The 26917-nt window shown below is 37.7% G+C and overlaps 2 protein-coding genes across 3 annotated transcripts in view; one reads left to right on the forward strand and one right to left on the reverse strand.

Moving 5' to 3' along the window:
- The window catches only part of fip1l1a (FIP1 like 1a), a 28428-nt gene extending 28119 nt beyond the window's left edge, over positions 1 to 309 (reverse strand). The window contains exon 1 of one of the 2 annotated variants that reach the window (XM_081378880.1): positions 21 to 309. In XM_081378880.1, the coding sequence (XP_081235006.1) occupies positions 21 to 90 (70 nt within the window). In that variant the 5' untranslated portion in view covers positions 91 to 309. The remainder of the gene's footprint in view (positions 1 to 20) is intronic. The other variant, XM_081378881.1, reaches the window with a different exon arrangement.
- scfd2 (sec1 family domain containing 2) overlaps positions 41 to 26917 on the forward strand; it is a 139656-nt gene continuing 112779 nt past the window's right edge. Inside the window, exons 1-4 of the mRNA XM_081378879.1 lie at positions 41 to 1508; positions 2250 to 2418; positions 14274 to 14401; positions 19312 to 19487. Of these exons, the coding sequence (XP_081235005.1) occupies positions 695 to 1508; positions 2250 to 2418; positions 14274 to 14401; positions 19312 to 19487 (1287 nt within the window). The 5' untranslated portion in view covers positions 41 to 694. The remainder of the gene's footprint in view (positions 1509 to 2249; positions 2419 to 14273; positions 14402 to 19311; positions 19488 to 26917) is intronic.

Consider the following 26917-nt stretch of genomic DNA (forward strand, 5'->3'; position numbering starts at 1 on the left):
TCCGTTTGTTTATTTCTCACCTCCATAAAGCCAGTCAGTCTCGTCATCAGTGCTCTCATCAGCTGTTTTCTCTACCTCTCGTGTGGACATGATCACCTCCGGGTTTTTGCGCTTTGATTTGAGAGTTTAATTCAGTGATTCACCGAGTTCGACAAAGTAACGGAGTGTGATAATAGTTTCAGGGGTTACTGTCACAGCTGTCACAGCAGTGACACGCCACGTGTTGGTGTAGCAGGTGCGCGTTACCAAAGAGACGCACGCGCACGTGTAGAGGACCGCAGGAAGTTCAGCATCACAAATTAAAAGCGTGATGTTTGTTCGTTTATTCATTTATTTATGACAAACGCGAGCTCACTTCACTATTCAAAACTTTTTTTATTATATAACTGACAAATCCTTGCCTTTATTCTTTATTCTTAGCTGTTAATGTGTTACAATATTTGAAACAATGACCATATAATCAAAGGCAACCATGTTGAAAAGGCAAGCGATTTTCATGTATATAATATACCATCATATTTCGCTTTTCAAAACTCCCAGCTGATTGCTACACCATGACGCATAACTACCGCGACGCCTCTGCGCCACGTCACCTTTGAGAGACTCACATGGGTTTGTTTTGAATGTTATCTGTTTGACAGTTCTGCTATTGTATTCGTTCATCTCATTTTAAAACGCCAGCATTTGCGGAAATATGTTGCCCACGGATGGTGTCGTGTGTTTCCCCGGTCAGACGTGGGAAAAAGTGCTATCAAAAGTAAAAAAGGCTGTTGTTTTCATGGATGATCGGTGTTCGGAGAGTCTGCACTGGAACGGAGGAGCTGCGCTTCTGTTTGAGGCTGGAGCTCGAAACATCAAACAGTTCTCAAGCTTTGAATCAGGTGGAGAGAATGAACCCAAAGCTGTGTTTGTGGTCAGCACCGTGCTGAAAGGTAGAACCGCAGACATTATCAAAGACATCATATCCCTCAGTCGCTTCCAGTACTGTGTGGTGTTCACAACTGTTCCTCACTCCCTTCACCTCCTTGCGAATAATGTGAACGCTGATCTGGAGAGGAACCCGGTGTTTGAGCAGTTTGAAGAGAAACTGTGTGAGTGGATGGGTGATATGAACTATACTTCTGAGGTCATGCATGCTCCTGTGGTCTTTGCCCCTCTGACTCAGCACCTCCAACTTTTGCCTGCTTTCTCTGATATCTTCCCTTTATTGGAGGTTGATCTTCAGTCCATCAACGAGAAGAGGCCGGAGAAAAAACGATTTGGGAGTCTGATGGATGTGGATATGAACTCTCTCCCACCTGAGCTGCAGATTCAGATTAAAGCTCTGGCTTCGGCCCTCAACGCCCTGTTTGAGTTCATCAGCACCCGTGAGGAGAGCTTTTCGGTGGGTCCGATGAGCCGTCTGATCGCAGGGGAGCTCGCCAATCACCCACAGGCCAAAAACAGGAGGAAGGCGGCCCCCAATAAAGCATCAGTGGTGTTTGTTGATAGAACCCTTGATCTTACAGGTGTAGTCCAATGTGTCTAAATACATATTCAATCATTGGTACTCAAGGCCAGGCACTACAGGAAAAACTTTTTCATGGACTGGTCAATTTTCAGATTATGAATTATTACTTGCATAGCATGTCTTCTTTCAGACTAGTGGAAGAATAATACACATTTAAGTGTTTATTTTATTAAAATGTATCTATTTGCATCTTTAGATTAAAAAATACCTTACATAGCTATACAGGCAATTTTCTCAAAATATTATTATTATTATTTTCATGCACTGAGCCAGAAATCTCCACTTCAGTAACCAAATTTATCTATATTCTATAGGGGTTTACAGAGGGGTTCATTCGTATATAATCTGCTTGATTTGTAACATTTTATGACTTGATTTGTGACTTTTTCTTGCTGTTAAAACAAAGTATTTATGGGGTGATAAATATAGATATCCAAATGGCCTGTGTAAAAACCATGCCAGCAAAATAATTTTGAACCTGGCTTTTCCTGGTAGATTTCTATTCTAAGCCTATTTGCATATTTAAACATAACATAACGAAACTTGTAAGACAAAACAATTATCTTAATGTATCTTAATGTGCTCGGTAGTATAGTGAAACTTGTTAGTTTTTTTTATCCTGTTCACCTGTGCCTTGCCTTATGCCACATCATGGTGGCATATATTATAACACAGTATGACTTGTGTCCTTTCAAAACGTACTTACTTTTTCCTGTTTCTCTTATTTCCCAATCTATAGGGGCTGTTGGCCATCATGGTGACAGTCTGGTTGAGAAAATCCTGTCAGTGTTACCACAGTTGCCAGGTCATGTGACTGATGTTCAGGTGGACATGTTGGAGCTCACACACCTGAAGCAGACAACTGATACAAATGGCATTTTGGCACCAGGCTGCTTGGCACAGAACCAGTAAGTCTTTTTCTTGTTGTTGTTTTTTTTTAAAATAGAAAACGCCCAAAAGCACTCTCTATATATATATATATATATTATACTTACCAGTAAATATTTTATTTAACTATTTAAAATGTTATATATACAATGCACATTGCACACACACATACATCATTTAAAAATAGCTTAAAAAATGAAAAGTAAACAGTATTAAATTGCAAAAATATTCAAATGCAGTACTTGTTTTTTTTTTTCTTTGTCATTATTTCTGTTTGCTCAGTTTTAAGGACATAATAGGCTGTGGCAGCAGCATATAAACATCAGATTTCTTGACCTGTCTGTCTGATAGTTTTGTCATCACTGCTGTAAAGGGAATGTCCCTACTGTAGTTTGGTTTAGACCAAAAACCTCAGTGCTGGTAAAGGATTAGAGAAATGTGGCTGTTCTCAAAGTCTGTCTGCTCACAGAAGGAAAAATCAGAGGAAACCATGAGACTTGGTTCCCCACATGTTGGCACAGGAACAATGCCTGGCCAAGTATTTTTAATGGAGAACCACCATGTCTTTAGTCATCATTTTGTGTGTATTTGAATAACTAAACGGGTTTGCTGGAGTTCTTGCCGATGTCATTTCCCACGGGGCGGGATGTGGTAATGAATGACCCCAAAATTCTGCTGTTCTGTGTGATATTGGCGTGCTGCTCAATTGTTTTAACACACATTTGGCTCACTTTCTGAATGTAAAATAATGTTTTTCCTAAATGAACCCAGTCATGGTTTTTGATGGGAATTTTTTGCTAAATATATGCCCTTTGATTCAACTCAGTCATGAGTGAAATCATCAACTGTCATAATTTTGGGTGTAATTACCACCATATAACCTTGCTGGCAGATGATTTTGTGGTGATTGTCATAGTATTCTCTTGATACAAGACTTTTTTCGAAGCAAGCTGTGTCAATATCAAAACTGAACCTACTTCATCTGGAAGTCAAATGGCATCAGTATTGAAACCCAAACACTGTTTACGACCCATTAGGTCTAAACCACTAGTTAGACGTGAGGTTTTGTTAAAAGAGGAACTTGTTTCGTATGTCTGTTTTCTTTCCAGATCCCATCAGACAGGGATTCAGGGAGCACATGCCCATGGAAAAAAATTAAACTCCAGAGCAATTGAGTTAATGGGACAGGAACTCCTCTATGAGCTAATGATGCCAATGAATAAACCAGTTTCACTTTCATTCCATGCAGCCAAAGCTTCCAGATTGATCTTGTCTCCATTGTGTGCTCCCATTGTGGGCTCCCATTGTGACTATTTGTCATCTCAACCCTGTTCAATCAGTGTTGATGGAGAGCATTGAAGCTGCTGTTTTACCTACACACACAGATGAATACCATATTCCAAGACCACATCCCTTTGCCGCCATTAGCTGGTTACAGTAGCACCGCAGTCCTGAGTACAAACACACTCTTGAGACCTCCATGTAAATATACAAGCGCTTACTGTTAGCCAGATGGTGTGGAGACTGAATGGGACAACTCTCTGTTTGAAGAGCTTTCTGTCACTTATAATGATAACCTGTGTTCTTTTACAACAGGAACAGTCAGAATTTAGTGTTATGCAACCATTCTCATGACCTTCTCTAAATCTTTTACAAAACATGAATTGGTCAACACAAAATGACTGAAGAGATTATTTTAATGAGATGCAGTATTTATTATAAGTCTATGCAAATGTTGGCCTTATGTGAAAATGCCTTTTGCTTGGCTGATCTTGTCCTTGACTAGAGCAGCGTGAGCACAGGGAATTGCCTGACAGGCTTGGCACATTTCTCCTAAGGACTATAAAAAAAACATGCTCTGATCCCAAATAAGCTTAATCGTGCTTCCAAATGCAGAGATTTTGTACCTGACAGTCTAGATTCATTCGTCACTGTAAGCCACCCTATATATGGAGAGTATAATCTATGCAGGTTTTTAAAATGTTGAATGTGGAATAACGACAGTAGAGTATTCGCAGATACCACTTGATCTTTCTTTGGTTCATCAGTTATATCAATTATATTATGTTCATGTACCAAACTTTACCAAAGTTTCCTTTAGTCTGTTTTACATATGCATTATATTATATTATATTATATTATATTATATTATATTATATTATATTATATTATATTATATTATATTATATTATATTATATTATATTATATACAATTTTCTGTAATAATTTCTTTGTTATACTTTTCAAGAAATAATTTTGGGCAAAAGAGAAGGGCTAGACCAGGGAATTTTCCCTCTCAAAATGTGCCAGAAAGTTTTTTTATATATATTACTATATATACATATAATGTGTATAGTAATTCTTGTACTGTCAGTGAACTTGAAAGATTATCATATGTGTCTTGAGTGCTTGTTTGTGCAGTATGGGCTGTGTTGAAATATTCGATTTTGTATTGTAATGTTGTTTTAATGATCTGTTAGTACTTGTGTAGTCGTGTGTGCTAATTACCTCAGTATGTGCTCATTCTGTCATTCTGTCATGACGTGATCGGCACTTTAACTGAGTAATGGATGTTTGCTCATGAGTGAATGTTTTTGTGTTGCTGCGTGTAGTTTTAGCATTCCCTAGGATGTCATGCTCAGTGTTTTTTTTTTTTTTTTTACTTCTGTATGTTTCTAATTTAAGTTTGAGGGCAAAAACACATTTATTTTGCCCACTCTCTCTGTATCTACACTGGTTCCCCCTTTTTTTCAGGCTTTATTCTTGGCTGGAGCTCTAGGACTCAGTGGAGGAGAACCAGTCCAGTTCCACACAGTCAAATCCATTCAGTGTGAGTGTGGGGATTTCTAGCTTTAGCTCAGCAGGGAAGCGAGTCACAGGGTTAGGGTTTGTTTAGCAGAGTCTAGACAAGCTCCAGGCAAATATCGAATCTTTTGATGCATTCTGACAAGGCCCAGCTGATCCTCAGGAGAGCAACTCAACTCCCTAGACTCTTACTGTCCTTAAACGTCTCTCGAGACGTTGTATAATGCCAACTAAGTCATTCATTTCGGACTTATTTTTGCTAGCCCAATATTCTAGGTCAAAGAATATGCACACATATCAAACAGATCATCCAAACACAAATAGTTTCATGCTTCACTTTCATTCCTCTACACAGCGTCCACCTAGATCTTCTTTTTTTTTTAAGAAAATATGAGTTGTGCTTGTTTGTGCAAAACATGTGCCACCACAATGAATGGGTTTACATGCACTTTAAAGATTTTTCAGTCTGACTAAATTATTTGTTTTAAAAAAAATGACTGAAACAGTCTGTTTTTTTGTGACATGTTTTGAAAGACAGATAATCCACAACGTGTATTTTACAATTTAAATATTCGATTCAGCATTATCTAATGCTTACTGGTCAGGAAGGATCAATATAGAATACTCGTTATGTATAAGTATCTTTGATAATCTAGCCTCAAGATAAGTCTATTCAATTATTATTATTATTATTATTTTTTTTTTTTTCATTTTCGAACTGCTGCGATGCATACAAGAACCAGTGTTATAAACTGCAGCCAGATTCATGTTCACCTGTTATGGATAAAACTGAATGCACTTTTAATGCCACTCACTGGACATTTCACTTTAAAAGTAACACTGTTATGTTAAGCAGAAGTCTTGCCACAGGCATGTTTTTCCAATGAGCCTGGGTTGCTTTCTTTCTTATTAAGAACACATAAGATATTCTGAAGACTGTTTCAAATGTTTATTAAAAGTCAGTTGGGTCCATTGTAGTATTAGACCCCACTGACTTTCATTTAACCATATAAAGGGAAAAAAGAAACACTGAGACAGTTTTTTAAATATCATCTTTTATGCTCCACATAAGAAAGAAAGCAGTACAGGTTTGTAAATGATGGCAGAATGTTCATTTTGGGGCGAGTGGTCTCTTTTTGTGATCAGTCCTAGGGGATTGTTCAGTCCGTAACCTTAGTGAGTGAGCAATGCTAATAAGGATGCTTGATTTAGCAAACACCGCTAATGATATTGGTTCTGACTGGGGTTTGTGGCCCAGCCCTGCAGTGCTGATACTGGCGTTGTCCTTGTCAGCTCAGGTGAATGTAATTGGCTGCATTGTGTTATTCTAGCCTAGCTATATCTATAGGCTCTGAAAAATATTTATGAAAGGTTTTATTTTAGGATCCTAATTGTGGGCTGTCTGGCTAATTTTGCCCTCTTTATTGTATGGTGTTTCCCGTTGTAATTGTAGGCTCTGTTTCAGGGTCGCTGGATTTAGTGTTGTTACGGGTGGTCATTTTCAGCCAGCCGTCTCTCGAGCGACCGGCACGGGCTGCTGATAGGAGACTTCCTCTTCCTCGCCTGTGAGAACGCCGGCTTTTAATAACAGTCTAGTTGTACACTGCGCCTATTCAGGTCTGACTGGAGAAATGTTCAGATTTCTCTGTGTTTTTAGTGTGGTTGTGGGAGAAATGTGAGCGTTTTTGTAATGAAAGCTGTGTCTGGTGTTTTGGTAGGCTGAGTTTGAAATACTTCATGAGGACGTGAATTTATGTTCTTCGAAATGGTAGCATGCCGTCTCTGGTGGGATAGATTGTGCTGTGTGTGAAATTTTGGTTATAGCAGATTTGAAGACTTGATGTTTGGTTGGCTAAAGGAGGACTATTTCACGCTCTGCTCTACTGGAACATCAACCAACCCTTTTAACTTCTTTTATTTCCCGCTCCAGTAATACAAATAGACAATTGCAATTGGCCAAGAATCTGTTTTTGGACTGGTAGGCTAGAATGTGTGTGTGGTCAGGTGTGTTCCAGTCAGGCTGGTGTAATAGGTTGTTCTTGGCACTGCGGTAGAGAAGTGGTGCTTTGATTTTGTGTGTGTGGGACACTTCAGATATGTCCTTGCTTATGTAAGGGTTTGTGACACACCCTCCCCACTTCAACCCATGTTTTACAACCATCTACCCAACTTTGTGCCCTATCCAGCCAGCATGAAACCCATATGTTGTATAAGAACTCCTCAAGACATTGGCATGAAAGTGTTAGTGTGTGTGTGTAGGGGGAAAGAAATGGACCACACTGCAATGTGAGAAAACAACACTAAATGTCGAGCAGACACTGTGCTTGCATGCATATCACACGCTCTTTCACTGACGGCTAAAAAAACAGTTCTTTGTCTTTTGTCACACATTTGGCATGCTTAGCATTGAGTTCTTGAGTGTTTGTTGAAAGATCATATTGTTTACTCACTCTTGCACCCCTGCTAAATCCCTTCCACTAGTTTCCTGTCTCTGATTGACAGGTGGGTTGTTAAATCAGAATATGGTGTCAGGCCCACATAGAAATTTTAGTCATATGCTGGCTCATTTCATCTCCTTTTCATCTGATCTTGTCTCATCCTCATTAACCTTGTCTCACCTTCTCTCTCTGTCTTCTCTCATCTCATCTTTTGCATATCATCTCTGTCCTGTGTCGTCTTATCTCATCTAATCTCCTTCTTTTCTCTGACTTGTTGTGTTGTCTCATCTCATCTTATGTTATCTCCGTCTTCTGTTTTTGTCTCCCCTCATCTCTCTGACCTGTTGTCTCATCTCATCTCCTTCTCATCTCTCTAAATTTAGTTCTCATCTTGTTTTGTTTTGTCCAATACCATCTTTCTGTCTTGTGCTGTGTTGTTTCGTCTCATCTTATCTTCTCATTTCTTCTCATCTCAATTGATCTCTCCTCATCTTGTATCTCCTCTATTTTCCTCTCCTCTCCTCTCCTCTGCTCCTGTTGACTTGTTTTGTCTCTCTTTTCATCTGTATTATATCTATCTGTCATATTTTTTCTCGTCTCGTTCCTCTCCTCTCTTCTCCTCTGGTTGTACTGATTATCAAGTCAATCTATTTTCAGTGGAGCTGGAGGATTAAGTAGATTTAAATGAGATGAAGACATGCAGTATTGATACATGCAGAAACTCTAAACCCGCAGCGTGCTGTGAGTGCGCCGGCAACTTCTCCTGAAACTGTGACTCTGCTCCCATTCATTGTGTGTTAAAGGTTAGTGCCTGACTCTGGGATTTATCTTCCGCTCAGGGAGTCTCAACATGAAACAAAATGAGCCACAGATGAGAGAGATTTGTAATGTGTGTTTTTTGTGAGTGTGTGTATGCCAGTCTTTTTTAGATTAATGTTACAAGATGTTGCCTTTATGTGTGTTGCATTTTTATCTTAAAGATTGTTGCCGAATGATGCCTATCTTTATGGACAAAGATTATAGCCACTAAAAATGTCTGTAAATTTAATTGAACCATTCAACACACTCAAACACGCTCAAACAGCGAGAGTTGGTACTCACAATACATGTTTCTACTTTTTCATCTTTTTTAGAACACTACCATTTAAATGTTTAATTTCAGTAAGGTAAATAAATATAAATATACCACAGTTACCAAATCAGAATATTAGGATGATTTCTGAAGGATCATGTGATTGTATCTATTCTAATGATGCTGAAAATTCAGCTTTGCCATCTCAGGAATACATGTCATTGTAAAATGTAATATAATAGAAAAAAGCTTTTTTAAATTGTAATAATATTTATTAATAACTATAAATGAATAAATGAGTGTAAGCGACTTATTTCAGAAACATAAAAAACTTACCGACCCCCAAACTTTATATCACACTAAAATAATTGGTGATGTCCTTCGGGAGACCTGAACAGTAATTGCAACAAAAAGGCAGTTTCAAACCAGAACAAAAGATGAAATATTCAGCTGTGGTTATCAATGAAAACCAGCTATTACATAATCTCGTCCTCTGTGGATTTAAAGGCTCGAAACAACCCAATTTATTTAAGTCTCTTTGTTTGCCATCTCCCTTACTTCTCCAAATGATGCTTACATAACAGTCATTCTCCAATCTCTTTGAGACGGTTGACATTTGTCTTTGAAGTGAAATGGCATGCTCGCTTTAGAGATACTTTTCAGATTTGAGAAACTTTCACTCCAGTTTCCTGTGCTCTTTCCATTATTAAATCCTGACAGGAAAAACTTGGACTGTATGTGCGCTCTCGTTGTTTCTCTAATGATGAATTGAGGTTTTTGCTTGCTTTGTTTCTTATTTCAGTTTTGTTTATTTCTCTCAGAATACTGTTACAGATTATAATGAACACGGAAAATACACACACCTCTCACGTAGAGCGTCTGCCAGGTCTCCTTGTGTGTGTGAGCATATGTGTGCATAGTAAGTGTCATTAGTCCTGCAAGTGGGCGTAATTGAAGAATAACTGACCTGGATTGAATGCTGCTAACGAATGGGGGTTGTTTGTTTCCTGTTGTTCATAAACACAGACTTAATCACCGTCTACTAAATCAATCTGCCCGTCACAACGATTATGGCATCGTAACACCGTGATAAAATAGCGGGTGTAACATTGATTGAACATTGAAATTTTGGGATTTTTCGGTTTGTTACATTGCAAAACACATAAAAGGTTATTATGAAACGGCATCCATTTATGGCTAATCACATTTGGAACCATTTTGTATGCAATTTAGTGTCTGTGCGTGTATGAAGACTGATTTTAAGGAGTTCAGGAACACTTAGTCAGTTGAAGTCCATTCTTAAGTGCTCAGTCATGTGTTTCCAGGAACCCTGAACTTCCCCTACCACACACACACACACACACACACACTGGACTGTACAAGGAGGTAGTGGCGGGAATGGGTAATAAATATTTTGTCTTTGCAGACCAACACTGCCCTCCATAGGTTAGAGTACTAATGGAGCACAACGCTCTTATACAAACTCACTGAACCCCCTTGTCAGGACATCTAGCCTGGGGAACACTGCAGGAGAGAAGTGGAGTAAAAAGGGGGAGGTTTTTGGGGTAAATTGGAACCATGTTGCCCCTCGGAAACATTCCAAGCGGACCCCTCGTCTTCCTGGAATACACGCCGAGTCAACATACACATGCACATAGAGAGGGTCCAGTCTTAACTCTGGCATGTAAACTACGCTGAAAATGTGTGCATCTGTTTATGACATGCATAATCCGTTCAGCCCCATTGCACAAGACACACTACCTACCAACGGACACATAACATACTTGAACAGATTTCAAAGATCTGTGGTCTCTGAAGCTTGCTGAACGTCTACTAGATATCTTTGAGATGTCTTGAAATAGTCAATATATGACTAGTCAAAACCTAGAACAAGTCATCTTCCACATTTAAGAACAACTGTCATCCAAACTATGAATTTATACAAATTTAAGTATGGGAATTATGTAGAGGCCAAAAAAATGTTAAACAAATCAAAACTTTTTATTGATTTATTATAATCATTTTTTTCAAATATTTTTAAAATTACAAAATTAATTTGTAGCAGTTAAGCATAGGTTTTTAAGGTCATGAGAAATTCACTCGAGTGTCCTTCTTTTGACTGGTAGTGTACACCTTCATTATATGGTGCTTAACCGAGTCTAATCTGGAAACACAATGGACTAAGCATTCCTTGCTTTTACAGTCTGTTAAAAAATTGAATGTTTTTTTCTGCTTTCTCAAATGTGCAAGTGTGACCAGCCCATCATGTGATCTTATTTTTCTTATACTTTCCCTCTTTTTTTTTTTGTCACATTTCTCAGATTACGGAGCCAGTTTGCGTTCTTGCGTTATCTGTCATGTTTTTGTACTGTCCCTCCACTCGCAATTCCCGACACAAGTCTGCGCTTTAGAACAACAAGCCCCATGTTTATTATGTAGGCTTTTGTCCTCCTCATTTTTGTTCCCTCTCTTTTTTGTCTCGTTTTTGGAGTAATGGAGTCAGACCTCTCTCTAGCACTGCCAAAACTCTGTCTGGAACACATTACAGCTGAGATCCAACACATGGCAAATGTTAGAGAGAGAGAGAGAGCAATAGACAGAGAGAGAGAAAAAGCAAAAAGAGCTAAAGAAAAACAGAGCAGGTTTAACATTTGGTTTCAGTGTCAGTAAAACACCCCCACCCTCCGTCGCTCGCCCTCATGTATCTTCCCTTTCTCCGTTCTGATTTCTTGTCCTTTGTTTCATGACATGCACCCTCACTTTCTCAGTCTCTTACCCTTCTTCTCCTCTCGTCCTTTCCTCAAAATTCTGCTCATTTACATATGATGTGTTTCCTCAGGCTGCCCGCCCCCCGCGAAAAAGACTTTATTTTATTCTGTCGCTTCTCCTCATCAAGAGTTTGTGTGAAGTTTCCACTGCTTTATTAATATGACAAGCAGCACATAAGCTGGAACACACACACACACAAACACACACACACAATCCAAGAGATGATTAAAGACAGGAAGAGGAGGAGCCAGTGATGAAGAACAGAACGATGATGTCTCATTAGTACATGTCATAAGAGGAGATCATTTGGTGTATGAGAAACCCTTGCTGAATAATGATTGTAAAGTTACTAAAGAAAAGCTGTTTATTACTGATGGATGGAGAGGAGATTGAAAATGATGAGTAGTCAATAGAGGGAAGCAGACTAATGATGTGTTATTGTGTCAATCTGCACTGCTTCTTAATTGTTTTTCTATGTAAACGCGTACTTAACGGATGTCTTTGGCAGTTGTGATGCGCCTTTCTTTATGGGTGCCAAGTTTTTAAGATGCCATATCAAGTTAACCCTTGTGTTATGTTGCGGGTCAATTTGACCCGTTTAGATTTTATAGTTGCTGGAAATACTGGTTATAGTTGCTGGAAATACTGTTTTTTTTCTTGATATTTTGTGACTTTTTCTCATTTATCATCATGAACATGCATGCAAAGTTTCAACATGTTGGTGTTTTTTGACATATATAAACAAAATTACTGTTCCTTTCGTGATGTTCGCGGGTCAATTTGACCCGCATATTTTAACGTTCTAAGGCAACTGTACGGACCCAAAATAATAACATTTCTTGGTTATACTTTATTTTATTTTTTTACTACCTTATGAAGCAAAAAAATTAGGTTTTCCACACTTATTTCAATACAGAAAAATATTTTGTCAGCCACAGATGGTAAAAATTACCTATCATTTATTTTTTCAAGCTACCTGAAATAATATTAAATCTTTTTTTTTTCTTGATATTTTGTGACTTTTTTGCATTTATCTTCATGAACATGCATGGAAAGTTTCAACATGCTGGTGTTTTTTTTTTTTTGACCTATACAAACAAAATTACTATTACGTTTGTGATGTTCGCAGGTCAATTTGACCCCCATAGGCTATTCAAAAGCAACTGTACAGACACAACATAAAAACATTTATTTTATGTATCATCTGGGCATCAACTCCAGTTCTAAAGTGTAAGTGTATCTAAAAGTGCTCTAACCCAAACCAAACACACTAGAAAAATCTAAATCATGGTGTTCAGAGTTAATTTCAAATTTACAAATGAAAATCTTTGACAGACGCAGATAGTAAAATAAGCTCTCATTTATATATTCAAGATATCTGAAATATCTTGAGACTTCGACATAGACTGCAGGAAAAATTAGCTCAGATTAATTGATTAATTGTTCAGTTATCATGTTCTAAGCAAAAAAAAAAAGCAAAAAAAAGTATATTCAAATATATATAAATATAATGTATATTCAAATTTTGTCAAAGCAAAACAGTTTTAAAAAATGGTTAAAAAAACATTTTCATTAAATCATATCTTCAGATATATATTTTTGGGAATATTTGACAAATGTTGATATTAAAAGTTTACAGTTTGTACCTGAATCTTTGTTGTTTTTCATAGTGTGATTTTTGAGGAATTGTATTGAATCCAATGCGGGTCAATTTGACCCGGACCATAAGGGGAGTGCACAGAATTCCAACATAACACAAGGGTTAAAAGAACTTCAATTTTTACTAATGGGTCTTTAGACCCCCTACATTCTATTCCATTACTTTTGTCTAGCTGTTTTCGTAGTGATGTTTTTTTTTTTGTGTGTGAATGGCCTTAAAAATGAATAACAGAAATAATTTGCACTGGGGTGTTGTGTAGCCTAGCGGTTAAAAATCTGCCTGCTAACCAAAAGGTTACCGAACCACACGAAAAGAATCCAAAAGCTTTGTCAGCCGAACCCCTTTGACAGATGTTCTCCAATCTAACTACACATTCACATATTCACAGTTTTCTGATTCATGGTTAATGCTCATATTGACAAGCAGGTAAAATGATAAAATGTTGAAACTCTTTTTAGCAAGGTTTTTTTTCTTTTTTTTTATCAACTCAAAAACCCCTGCAGTTCCCTCCCTAAATTTACTATTTCCCCCAATCAGGAAACCCTGCCCTAGAGCAAAACGCTTAACCCAGGTTAACCCACAGTCATTTGATGGTAAATAAAGATAAAGATTTGATTTCGGGATTTTTTTTGTATGTGTTTACCAATGGAGGAAGTTTAGCTCTGTTTTTAACTTTTTATGTTGACCAGTAATCCTTTGGCATCACACATTCACCACATTCGTACAGAGGTATTCATACACTGGCTTTTTGTTGAAGTTTTTGGTATTCTTAGCTCTTTGATCATCCAATAGTAGTACATGTAAGCATAGAGAGAATTGTTGAGATCACTGTTGTGATCTTGTTTTGGGGGCTTTTTCTTTTCAACCCTTTAGGATCAAATCAAATAATCACCACCATTCCACACAACCCTTCATTATTTAGTGTTTTTCAAGAAACTAAACCTAACAAGTAAAATTAATTAAAACACTGATTTTTAAATTACTGTTGAATATTAAATACAATACAAATAAGTAAGTAATTTTTTTTAAAATTTACATCTGATTTAAATGTTTTTGGGTGTTGTTTTAGTCGTTCTCTTGCCTAAGAAATAAAAGAGAGTGACCCCTCATTACCTTGCCTGTTTTCCACAGATCTGCCGCTGCACGGTTGCTATGGGAGACAATGCTGGTTGCTAAGCAAAAGGAGGCAGTGATGGAAGTGAGGAGGCAACTGGTGGAGGCAGCCAGCAAAGAGAACCTGCCAATCAAAATGAGTCTGGGTAAGACCACGGTCCATATTTAAAGCTGATAGACACACACTGACTACATGAGGCACTCGAGAACATTATGTCAAATATACCTATTCCCTATGGACATTAAAAATGTTCACAGCACTACATTATTATTTCCACATAGATAGTGGTAATCCAAAAGGCTTCAGAAATCCAGAGTTTGTTTAATTTGCAAGGTAATTTATTTCCCTGCTTTTAATTGCTGTCAGAATAAAAAAATAGGCATTCTGCCCAAACAAAGAGCCTCCTGCGGCTTTACATAACTTTCTTTTACATTTACTGGAGCTGATTTTCACTTCAGATGCTGCAGAATACTGTGTAACAAGACAAAAGTGTGTATTCAAAAACTTACTAAAGATTTTACATCAATAGCCATGACAAACATAGTGAACAATAGAGAGAGAGAGAGACTGAGTGTTAAAGGCAGAAAGAGTAGAAAATTGGAAAATAAATGAGACTGAGCAAGCGAGATTCAGTGGTTTTTAGTCAAGGACCCACAGCACCCCCTTCAGACAGCAAGTAACAATGCATATGGGTAGAACGCCCATGTGGCCACTGAGGAAATATGAACCTCATGTTGGGATCACATGCTCTCACACATATGTTCTAGAGGTGCTCTGCTGTTCATAAGTTAAACAATAGAGTCTGAAATTAGGGGTAAAAATACGCACAGGCATGCAAGACGTTCGCAGAGCTCTTAAATACACACGAACACAATAGCTATAATCAGTATAATTAGTGTGTTAGAGTTCAAAAGGAGTAGAGTGGAAGACTTGTGGAAAAACTAAAGGTTTGGGTTTGCCTGTTGCTGCATTTGTTTTAGTTTAGCTTGACCATTTTTACTTTAAACCACTTTAATGTAAAAGTTTAACATCAGTTTTAGTTTTACTGGTTTTCTACATTTTAGTTTTAGTTAGTTTAGTTCAGCCATTTTAGTGCAACATTTTAGGGTGTTTTCAGTCTTGACAGTTTTGGTTCAATTAAAACGAACCCTGGTGCGATTGCTCTGTTAGTGCGGTTCAATTGAATAAGTGTGAACGCTACCATCCGAACCCTGGTGCACACCAAATAAGTGGTCCGAGACCCCTCAAAAGGTGGGTCAGTCCGCTTCCAAACAAACTCTGGTGCTGTTTGACTGAAATATGAGCGTAACACGGATCAAAGACATCAAGCAAACCAAATACAGGACATGTATCATATGTAGTCACGATGTTGCCCATTACAGCTTGGTACAGACGTCAGACTTTAAAATGTCTCCTTGCAGCAGAACTTCATTTGTGTTCAATGGAGGAATTCCTGGCACAATTTTGACTCCTGTACATGTTTTATAAGCTCTTCATGAGTTCTCAGCTGGTCAAAATACCATCATATGTATGCACATACAACGAGCGTGCTTAGTCCAGAAATGGTTTGGATGTTCGGTAAGGTCCGTCGCAAAAAATACAACATAAAAGCTGTTTGTTTTTTTTTCTTTGGTGTTAAAAATGGCAAAGTGTACACTAAGCAAACCAGGACTAAATGTATGAATTTTTTTTTTTTTTTTTTTGGTCTGGGTCAAAAGATCCAAGTGAACCGAACTACAAGTGTGAACACAGTCATAGTTTAACAGTTCAGTCAACCAGCACACAATTAATAAGTTCAATCAGAATATCTAGAAAAAGCACAGAACCTAAATGACAGGCGGACAGTTCATTGGACCATAACCTCTAAACTGAATCTCAGAGTTGTTGCAGGTCATCTCATTTATGGTCTTACGAATGCAAACAAGACAGGACTTTTTTTCACATTTAACTGTCAAATCCTATGAATCAAATGCCCTTCTGGTTTGTGTAACAACATCCACATCAGTCTGGAAAGAGAATATCATGATACCAATATGGGTTTGTATTGCTAAACATGGTTCTGATTCAACAACACACATGGCTGTTCTTCCAAAGCACACACACTATTACAGTACAGAAACTTTAGCCAACCTTTCTCACTGGATCACAGTTATTTCCTGATCTCCAAGCCAACAGAACTTTTACAGTGCCAGAACAATCATACTGCGTATCAAACAGAACAAGAACACACACACACACACACACACACACACACACACACACACACACACACACACACACACACACACTCAGAGAGAGAGAGAGAGAGTATTTTTCTTTGCAATGCAGTCACAGCTGTTATAGATTTTGTTTTGCTTCATCTTGTAGCATCAGAAGCATTATTCTGATTGGCTGTCATAAAGTGTGCTCTATTGGTCTTCATTTTTGCATGTATGTGAGCTCTGGTGGTCTTTTTTGCCATGTTAACGTGAGTGTGCTTGTCTCCGTGTACATACTTAGGGTCATTGCTGCCCTGTGTGTGTTTATGTACGTTCAGCCCTTGTTTCATGGTCATGTGATGGTCCTCCGTGTCTCTCTTATTTTTCTTCCAGCTTTCGGTCTGCTTGGAACAGCTCTCTCTCTCTCTTTTTCCTGGTGAAGTTGTTCCCGGCACATTATGCTGAGTGATTCTTGAGTATTTTGCTAGAGCTTTCTAAAGCTGACTCAATCTATAATAGCCCTTTTTCAGTCTTTGGATATTTCTGGAAGAAAATCCATTTTCTCAGCATTATTTTATGAGCTGGCAAAATCTGATTGGTGTTACTAGACAGTGCCACCATTTTCCCTAACCTAGCCACCCTCATAATGTGGCCATAGACATCAGAGCACTGCATTTTCCCTGATTCATTGCATACAAATGAGCTGGCGAAGGGTTCATTATTGAGAAAAAGGCTTTATGGGGTTAGTGGTTCTGCCTTTTTGTCTTTTTGTTTCGCCAGTTGTCAAACAGATTTCATGTGCATCTGCTCTCTGCAGATTTTTTTTTCTCAGAGATTTTTAGGCAATTAGTTTGCAGTAGTTGGAGAAGCTTCTAGACCCATAAACTAAACCATCTCCAGACTTGCACATCCAGATTTTACTGCAGTTCTGGAGGTCAGTTTTCCCACTTACCCACACCTAGAGTTTGACTTTTATCTGCAAGAATGCTGTCTGATGTGCATGTCCTAATTCTACACCTAATTCTACACCTTCACGTCTCATTAACAGTTGGGATTTCATTGCTTATATTTTTATATTAATTATGCTCATATAAGTAAGTGTTTCTCAAGAGGCACGGTTACAAAATACAAATTAATTGTATGCTTGTGAAATTTGGACCATAATGAGGTTGGAGCTTGTGATTCTGTGATCTTAAGAAAATGACCTCTGAAGAACCACAGGGCTCGGTGCTCAGCCCTCCAATGATTCAGTCTCAATCTTCTATCATATAACTGCCCTTAGGATGTCTGCCTGATATTTGCTTTTGGTGCATTGCTTATTCTAGTAATTTTCTAGCCAGCTTTCATTCTGTCCGCACTCTTTCGGTCTCTTGTTTGTGTGGTTGTGCGTTTGGCTGGGTTGAAGCAAACATTGGCTGCATTGGAGCACAGGCTATACTCTCACTTCTGGTGGCTGTATGTATGAATGTGAACCCAACCCCCTGTCTCAATGTTAACACCCCAGCCTCCACTCCCCACCCCATCCCATTTTTCCTTCTTTTTGTTTTGTGCTTTTCTGTTTTTTCCAAACTTTTATCTTTAGAAATTTGAGCATGATTTACAATATGATGTAATTGTACAGAAATACAGTTGTTTTGTCATTTGTTTTCGTATTGGATAAAATAAGAAATCAGAAATTACTTGGATATACGTTTTTTTTTTTTCATATTTATTATTATTAGCTGAAAGGATAACCAATTGGTTAAAAAGACAGAAATGGAATGAACTGCTGAACTACATGAAATATATTTATCTTTCCCTCTCTCCATCTCAGCCCATAATAACCCTTAAAAAAAACTCCAGGGTCAGTGAGGATGTGTTTCTGTGTTGTAGTGTTTTTGGCTGAACTGTGCCAATGTAATAAATAAGCTCAGAAGATGACCACAGACAAACACTTTCAGCCTAAATCACATATACACTTATATTTTTGGCTTGTATGTCATACATGATGTTACATTACCAAACAGTGTGAACATTAGATTCATCATTCTTCCAGATGCACAGTTTCAACACAGATGGAGGAACTAAAGCATGCATGTTGTGGTTTGGTGGTGTGTTTGAACAGCAGTGTGTGCTGATTGGGATAATTTTACGAAGGTAAAATGATCTCCTCTGCCTCCCATAGTGTGCCTGTTTAGGTATTAATCTGTTTAAATTAAACTCAATAAACCTCTGCTTTGATTAGCATTGGAAGGTCCAAATAATTCTAGTGAATCAATTAATTTGAATGGTCTGACTGTTTCAATAAACTGGTTAAAACAACAATTCATTCAGAAGTGTTCCCAGAATTTCTTATGAGGCATTTTATGTTTTAGTTGTGATTCAGTTTGAGCTAATCATGAAGAAGAACTTGTTCAAAAGAATGATTCATTTACAATTTAGGCATCACTTTGTACTTTCACAAAGTAAAGATGGTTTTACTTACTTTATTTCAATTGTTACAACTAAACATGGGCATACATTCCCAAATAAACTTACACACGCATTGAGTTATGTTGAGTCAGTTCCTAGTAATATTATAGTCTTGTGTATTTCATAAGAACACACCCTGAAGAGACAGGATGACTTTTTTCCTTTACCATGGTGTGTGTGTGCGTGGGTGCATATGCCCAGTAAATCTGTGTGTTGGTAATGGATTTGCATTGATGGGGACTGAAGTACATTTTCTCTGGAGTTCAAACAATGTTTGAAGATTTGTTTGACACCAAAGATACAGATGAAGGGAAACACTGAATTCAGAATGACTGAATGTTGTTTTGTGTAACTGTTGAATCCAGACAACTTGAATAAGATGCTTATGTTTTTTCTCTTTTCTCAGGGCGGGTTACAGCCGAACAGCTTTGTTCATATGTTCAGTTGTTTCGGGACAGTTGGGGGGCTCTGGAAAGTCACAGTGGGGTCCTACAGCTGGGTCTGGCTGCTGCTCAAGCTCTCCGTCATCCCGCTCTCCCGTGCTGGGATGCCTGCCTTGCTTTTGAGAGACTCCTCCTGCAGGTTAGTCAATCACCCAGCTCACTGATCTGTTAATAACAGGCTATAGAGTTCTGTTTTATGACATCCTGAATGCAATGCGCTACATATCTCTACTCTATTGTGAGAGTTAAAGATTAAGTGATTTCCGTAGGTGTCTCTTAGTACATACTGTTCAAGTATTCATGTTTTTAAAGGACAATCGATATTTGCTGGAACAGCATTTGAATCTCAGAAGATCATCAGAAATCATGTTAAACCAGTTACGTGCCCTGAAGTGTCCATCTCTATTAATATTAGAGCAGGATAATCTGTGAATTTAGTTCATGGATATTTCTCTGTTGGCTCTGTTCTGTGGCAGTAGTTACGTAAAACTCCTGGATGTGTAATAGATTTCACAGGGGTGTATTCTAGCACTTCAGTCTCCAGTGATATCACTCTAGAACTTATACTTTATCAGTCATGAGAATCTGGCATCCCTCCATCCTTTATTTCATCCATCTTTTCATCCATCCATCCATTATTTAATACATCCTTCTGCAATATTCATTCATACATTAATTTATTCATGCATCCATCCATCAATCCATCCATTTGAGTATGTGTCCTTGTGCATGCCTGCCTAGGGACTACGGATGTTAATTAGCAATGTTGCTATAATCCGGCTTGTTTACATTTTGTATTTTATACTAATTTTAATTAACATGCATTAAAAATCAGATCCATCTGCAGATCCATCTGTCCGTTCGTCCATCAACTGATCCATCCGTTCATCCATTCATTTATCCATCTACCGATCCATCCATTCATCCATCCACTCATCCATATACCGATCCACTCAGTCATTCATCCATCCACCGATCCATCCATTCATCCAACAATCCACTAATCTGTCTACCAATCTATCCATTAATCAATCAATCCTCTCATCCAACTACTGATCCATCCATCCATCCATCCATCCACTGATCTATCCATCTGACCAGACAACTAACCAAAAGTCTGTCTGTCTTTGTCAGATTCTAAGAAGCTTTATTGTCCTTATAAACACAAGCTTGTTTCGAGCAAATATGTGTGATACTAATGTTACATTATTTAGATTATCAGAATATCCGGTTCTATGTAGTATATCAATTTTTGTATTTTATCTTAATGCAAATTGTGCTGGTCACTTTAAGCTCAGTGGTTGTATTCTGTTGTTGGTAATGAACTCTCTATAGTTTCCTCTGGTGTCTGCAGGTGCAGTGAGTGAGTAAACAGTCTAAACAGCCTAACTGGCAACAGCACTCAGTAAACACTCTGTGTTTGGCTTTGGGGGAAAAACAGAGAGATTCTTTAAGCATCAGTAGAGTTGCGAGACAGCTTGGATCGGAGTACTCCAGTGGGTGTTTAGCTCTCTGAGGACGCAAAAGTGAAAAGGAAATGCTTTCACTGAGGCCCGTCTGGGGCGGATACACGCGTGTGCATCACATCACAGGTCAAGGGTCAAATATGTTGAGGACAAGAGGGGAGTGAGGGAGATGTGGGTAGAGAGAAAGGACAGAGACCTTAATGGGAAATGTGGAAAACAGCGAGCCAAGAGAGAGGAAAAGCAAAATGAAGGTCTTCAGAGAGATTTGGGGGAAAAATTTATTAGAGGATTGAACTTATCAAAATATTTCAACCACACTAGAACATGCAAAAAAAGAGCGTTCCAGACTAATATCCTCTCGCTTCTCCGTTATTAGTTTTCACAGACTGTTTTTGATAGAGTTTCTGGTTCCTGCGGCTGTAAAGAGAACAGCGGGTAAGCTCAGCCCATAGGAACTCATTAAAACAAATCAGGAAAAAACATGAGGCAGAAGCAGGCCAGACCGGCCACATCAGCCAAACCACCAAACAGCTAAACAGCAATCAGCACTCAAGCTTATAAACCTTCAACTCTCCTGTGGGCATCATTGCTCTGGGGGAAAACAGAGAGAAAAGGTGTTTACTAACATTTAAAACATCATGTTAATCACACAAAAAGAGTTGCGCTACCTAATGCATGCTCCATCTCTGCTTTTATTAAAGATAGTTCACCCAAAAATAAAATGTCATCACTCATGTCATTTAAAACTTGTATGACTTTCTCAAATGATGGATTGTATGGAGTAAATTTAAGTTTAAATGATGATTCTTTTTTGGTGAAACTATCCCTTAAAAAAAAACAGGTTTCTGTTTAAATGTACTGGAAGTGTTTAAAAGGAGATGATATAACATGCAGTGGAAAATATTACTATGTAATAGTGAGTATGTAATAGTAAATACATGTACTTGCATAGTATGTAATGTACATATAATACTGCTCAAAAGTTTGGGGTCAGATTTTTTTTTTCGTGAAAGAAATTAATAAGTTGATACTTTTATTTAGCATGGATGCATTAAATTGGTCAAAAGTGAGGGTTAAGACCCTATTGTTACAAAAGTTTTATATTTTAAATAAATGCTGTTACAAAAATATTCACTGTTTTCAACATTGATGGTAAAATGTTTCTTGAGCTGCAAATCAGCATATTAGAATGATTTCTGAAGACTGGAGTAATGATGCTGAACAAAATAAGCTTCGCCATTCCAAGAATGAATTACATTTTAAAATGTTTTAAAAGAGTTATTATATAATATAATAGAACAGGTTTTTAAATGATAATAATATTTGACAATATTGCTGTTTTTTACTCTATTTGTGTGAGCATATGAGAACCAACCACAAACTTTTGAATGGGATTTGATATGTAAGACATATAAGTATATCTTTATGAAGCCTTAAATGGAAGTTTGTCTCCTGAAGTTTTGGAGAGCTCCTCCAGCATGATTGTCTTAAAGTTTCCCAGCGTGTGTGTGTGCCTGTGCCCCCAAACGTTAATATTCAGTAATTATAAGGCTCTCACTGGGACATCAAATATCTGCATTCAGCCTTGAGCACATAGTGCAAGTTTCTGTTTGCACTCTAAACACCATCCGTAACAGGATCCCTGATTTTTCCCAAAGTAATAAGTTATTTTTCATCCACTCTCTCTCTCCCCTTGTTTATTATGTTTCATTTTATTTTCCATTTGATGTTTTTTTTTTCTTTCTTTTTTTTCTTCTGATATTTGCAAGCTGGATTTCTGAAACCAGAGGCTGAAATTGTGTTATTGAAAATACTGGCATGAGACAGGCTTATTCTTTAGGTCTGTGGTTACCTCTCTCACCCTCCTGGGGTGCAGCATGGGAAAGCTGGATAGTGTTAATAAAGGCACCCATCCAATCAGGCCTCGCCCTACTGCTGAGTCTATAGATCTGTTCTGAAAACTAGTCAAGTCATCTTCATTTATATAGCGCTTTTAACAATATAGATTGTTTCAAAGCAGCTTTACAGAGATAAACGTATAATTTAAGGTAACAGAGATTGTTTTGGCTTTATAGCGGTTCTTTAATAAAGTTATTTTCCAGCTAAAGTTAGTTTTGATTGATTCGCTTCCATCGCAACGATCATTTGTTATTAAATTAGGGGTCGCTAAGACGACACAATTCTCTCTACACAGACTTTAAACGCGAACCTGTGAGAAACGCTGATGGCGTTCACATGCGCATTAAGAATTGGTTCTATAGTTATGTGCGTTTGAATAAATGTGCGCAGGTTTGTAATTCCCTACAAACCAAGCCTAAACAAAGTACTGGTCTTTCCTTATAAATTTTGATACATAATTTTATTTTATTTTGTCACTTCGGGGTAGGTACGTGAAAACTAGTGAGCTGTCCACTGCCTACTTAGACAACATGATCCTAACCATCATGGAAGCTCATAAGTGACAGATTTGGAACGCTCTACATTGGTAGCAGCTCAAAAAAAGCGCTCCTCACAGTTGACTTCAATAAAGCTTGATGTAATGGAATGATACTCTAAAAAAGTAATAAAAATACATAGCAAACATCTGTTGGTTATGATAATCCATTTTTAGTGTGTAGTTTGAACTATTTTTAACGATACTTGTAGTACTCCTCACAGTTGATTTCAATTAGAGTTTGATATTATACTCTAATAAGAATAAAGATACATAGCCAAAAATGATTGGCTATGATGTCTATTTTTCGATACTTGTCAGTATTGAATGATCACTTCTCTCCCCTTGGTCATCATATTGGAACTATTTTAGCACTGAGATTTTATTTCAAAGTTTTTTTTTCATTTATTCATCCATCTTGTTTTCAATGGAGAATTTACAGGCTGGCTAATATATCTTTTCGGCATAAAACGGAAATTGTGATACTATTCCCTATTGTGACGTATATCAGAGTGAGACGGCTTCTCGAACACGAAAAAAAAATGTAGAGCTGGACTTGATTTTGCCCATTGGGAATTGATTGGATGGTTGTGGTTTACTATTACTGTGATCTCTTGTGAGTTACAGGTTGTCCCGCGCTGACGCCAGTAAACAGAGAAGAGAAAAGATGTCCCTCCAATAGAGGGAAAGTTATTTATAATGATATGCACAGATAATTTATAATAAACACTACAGTATCCCATAAAAAGACATTTCAATTTTGATTTCATAGTGACTTTAAAAACAGGAGTTGGCAGGTGACTGTGTCCTTGCTAAAGCTGTGGCCTTGGCTGCAGATAATGCTATGATTTGTTGACTATGGCTGTGAATTTTGACAGGTTTGGTTTCTTTGGCTTCTGCTGTCCTACTAAGATGGTTTTAGAGAACAGCTTAGAGTTAATAAGCTGACACAAAGTTGAGGAAAGATGGGCATCATGCCCTTGAGTCTGGTACGGCTGGTGTTCAGCCCTGGCAGGGGGAATGTGTGTATGTGAGAGTGTGTTTGCTGAAGAGGGTGTTGTGGTCAAGAAGAGCTGTCAACAAGTACTCTCTTTCACCCATTCCCGTTACCTCACAGCCCAGCACACAGAGTGTGTAATTATATTCATACTAAATGTCAGTTTTTCTTTTTTTTTCAAAACACTGCGTCACTGCCATTTATGGTGTCAAACATGTTTTTAGGTAAAAACGGAATCCAATCAATTCCCGATGGACAAAGCGCTGGAGTTATTTACCAGTCTTGTATTATTTAACTAGATTTTTGCATTTAGTGAAGAAAATGTGAGTGGCTTGCCCATAATCAAGCCTACACCATGATGCAAGTGCATTTTAGGTGGTTGCTCTTCAGTATTCTGGTTCAGCTAAAGTAACAATGAGCGTTCTGGTTGAAATGCCACATTTGCTTTGTGATAGTGATTCGCGGATTGCGGTTATGTCTGTGGACACTGTGAATAATCCACGAGTCAGACGGGACTAATAAAAAATAAATAGCCTTCTGATTTTTTGCGAGTGTATGAGATAAATCATTAATAATGGATATTAAAGTGTTTAAAACTTAATTGTTTCGTCAGGCATTAATTTGCAGATTCTTAATAAGCTATGCAGTTGTGTTTTCCAATTGTTGAAGCAGCAATGAATGCAAAACAGATCAGAGAGAAATTTCAAAAAGAAGAATTAAAGGCAAATCAAGTGCTGGGTATGTGATAGCCTATCAGCTGTCAATCTCTGTATGTATTCGACAATAAACAAATAAATTACTTAGCCTACAGTATAGAGTGTGTGTGTGTGTGTGTGTATTCGGGAAGTTGCAATGACTGTAACAGTGACATTCCAACACTATCTCACGACCAATTCGTAACAATTCGTACGAATGATAAAAAGTTGGCTAATTCGTATGAATTCGTACGACCTCACTCGTACGAATTTGTACGATTTGTCTAAACCCACGTGATGGGTAGGTTTAGGGGCGGGGTCAGGGGTAGGTCATTCGTATGAATTCATACGAATTCGGCAATTCGTAAAATATGTACGATTTAGCAAAAATCGTACTAATTCGTACGAGTGAGGTCGTTTGAATATCACTTTGTTAAATTGTTACGAATTCGTCGTGAGATAGGGTTGGACATTCCGATGTATGTTTGAAGGGAGTAAATCCTGTGTTTAGGCTATTAAGGAAATTAAATTTTGCCAAAGAAGAACTTTTACTTTAGGCACACTGACAAGTGATTTATCTATTAACAAAATCAGAGACCCCTGGAAATCCGATCACAAGAATTCCTAGCCATTGTAAACAGCAATCAATTTGCCTGACCACTTGTGGTCGGATTACATGAAAAGGCCCACGTGTGAGTTTACATAATAGTGATGCTGGTTTTACCTATGTAGTGTAAGATGTTTTTAAAGATGGTCTGTGTTGCTGAGGTCCCTCAAAGGGCAGTGGTGCGGGTGGCTGACTGAGGATTTGATTAATTGTGTGGTAAATGTGCTCTTAATACCTCAGTTGTGGACCTGTGACCTTTGACTTCCTCCACCCCACACACTATCAGGGATTCATTCTGCTTGAGCTCAGTTTGAGTCCTGTTTACTGATCAGAAATCTGAATTAAAGTGGAAGAAAAGAATTGCGCCCCGCGCTGCCGCTTAAACTGAGGTGCTACAGTGATCTGTCACGTCACATTTAAGAGCATTGAAATGCCATTTATTGTTTAAATTTTATGATAAAATGGACACAGTTTGAAAGCTGATCATTTGTTTCTTATCAGAAGTTACAAAGCACAAAGCTCTTTGTGATTATTATATGGAAGGCGCGCAGCAAATAATGTTTGGTGTAGGGAAAAACCGTGGACCTGGCAACCCTGACTTGAGCTACGGGTGATTCATAGGGTCAAATAGAGCCTGCTTTAACATTATTTTTGCATTAACTTCAACAGCTCTAAATTCAACACAAGAGACATTTTCTTTACACACAGTATGAGTTGCAGCCTTACACGTTTTTCTGCCCCTTTTTAAATGACAGGATATAATCGGCACTGATTATTGACTGTTATTAAACAATCGGCTAATGGCTGATACTGAAGATAATTGAACCGATACCAATTATTGGCTGATACATCGGTGCATCCCTAATGAAAATATGCATGCGATGGTAAAATATGTAAACTGGTAGATATTCTATGGCCAGCTGTGCATATATAGCCTATTTTATAATGGCTTATGTGGTTCATGTACTCTGTTTTTAATTATTTAATTTGAACTCTTTATATGAATACATAAATAAAAAAAATTGCACTGATGGTGACTTAAAAAGTATATAAGTCAGCAGATTATTGAATATGGGCAGTAATACATGGTCATGTAATGTGTAAAACATTTTGTGGTCGGATTTCTAACAAAAACAACAATTTTTTTTGCATATACTGTTACCATTTAGCCATATACAGTGTACGTTAAAATTACTCCAACAGTGACATAAGATTTCGGTCATACCACCAGGAGAATAAAGGTGGTTCAGTGACTGGACACTTCTTTTCTTTGTATTTTCTTTCCAGATCTATTAATTTAATAAAAAAAAAAAATTTAATATACCTTTTCTATGTTGTACATGTAATTTCTAAATTAAAATAAATTTTGG

The sequence above is a fragment of the Scardinius erythrophthalmus genome, assembly GCF_964197995.2.
Source record: "Scardinius erythrophthalmus genome assembly, chromosome: 11".
Classification (NCBI taxonomy): domain Eukaryota; kingdom Metazoa; phylum Chordata; class Actinopteri; order Cypriniformes; family Leuciscidae; genus Scardinius; species Scardinius erythrophthalmus.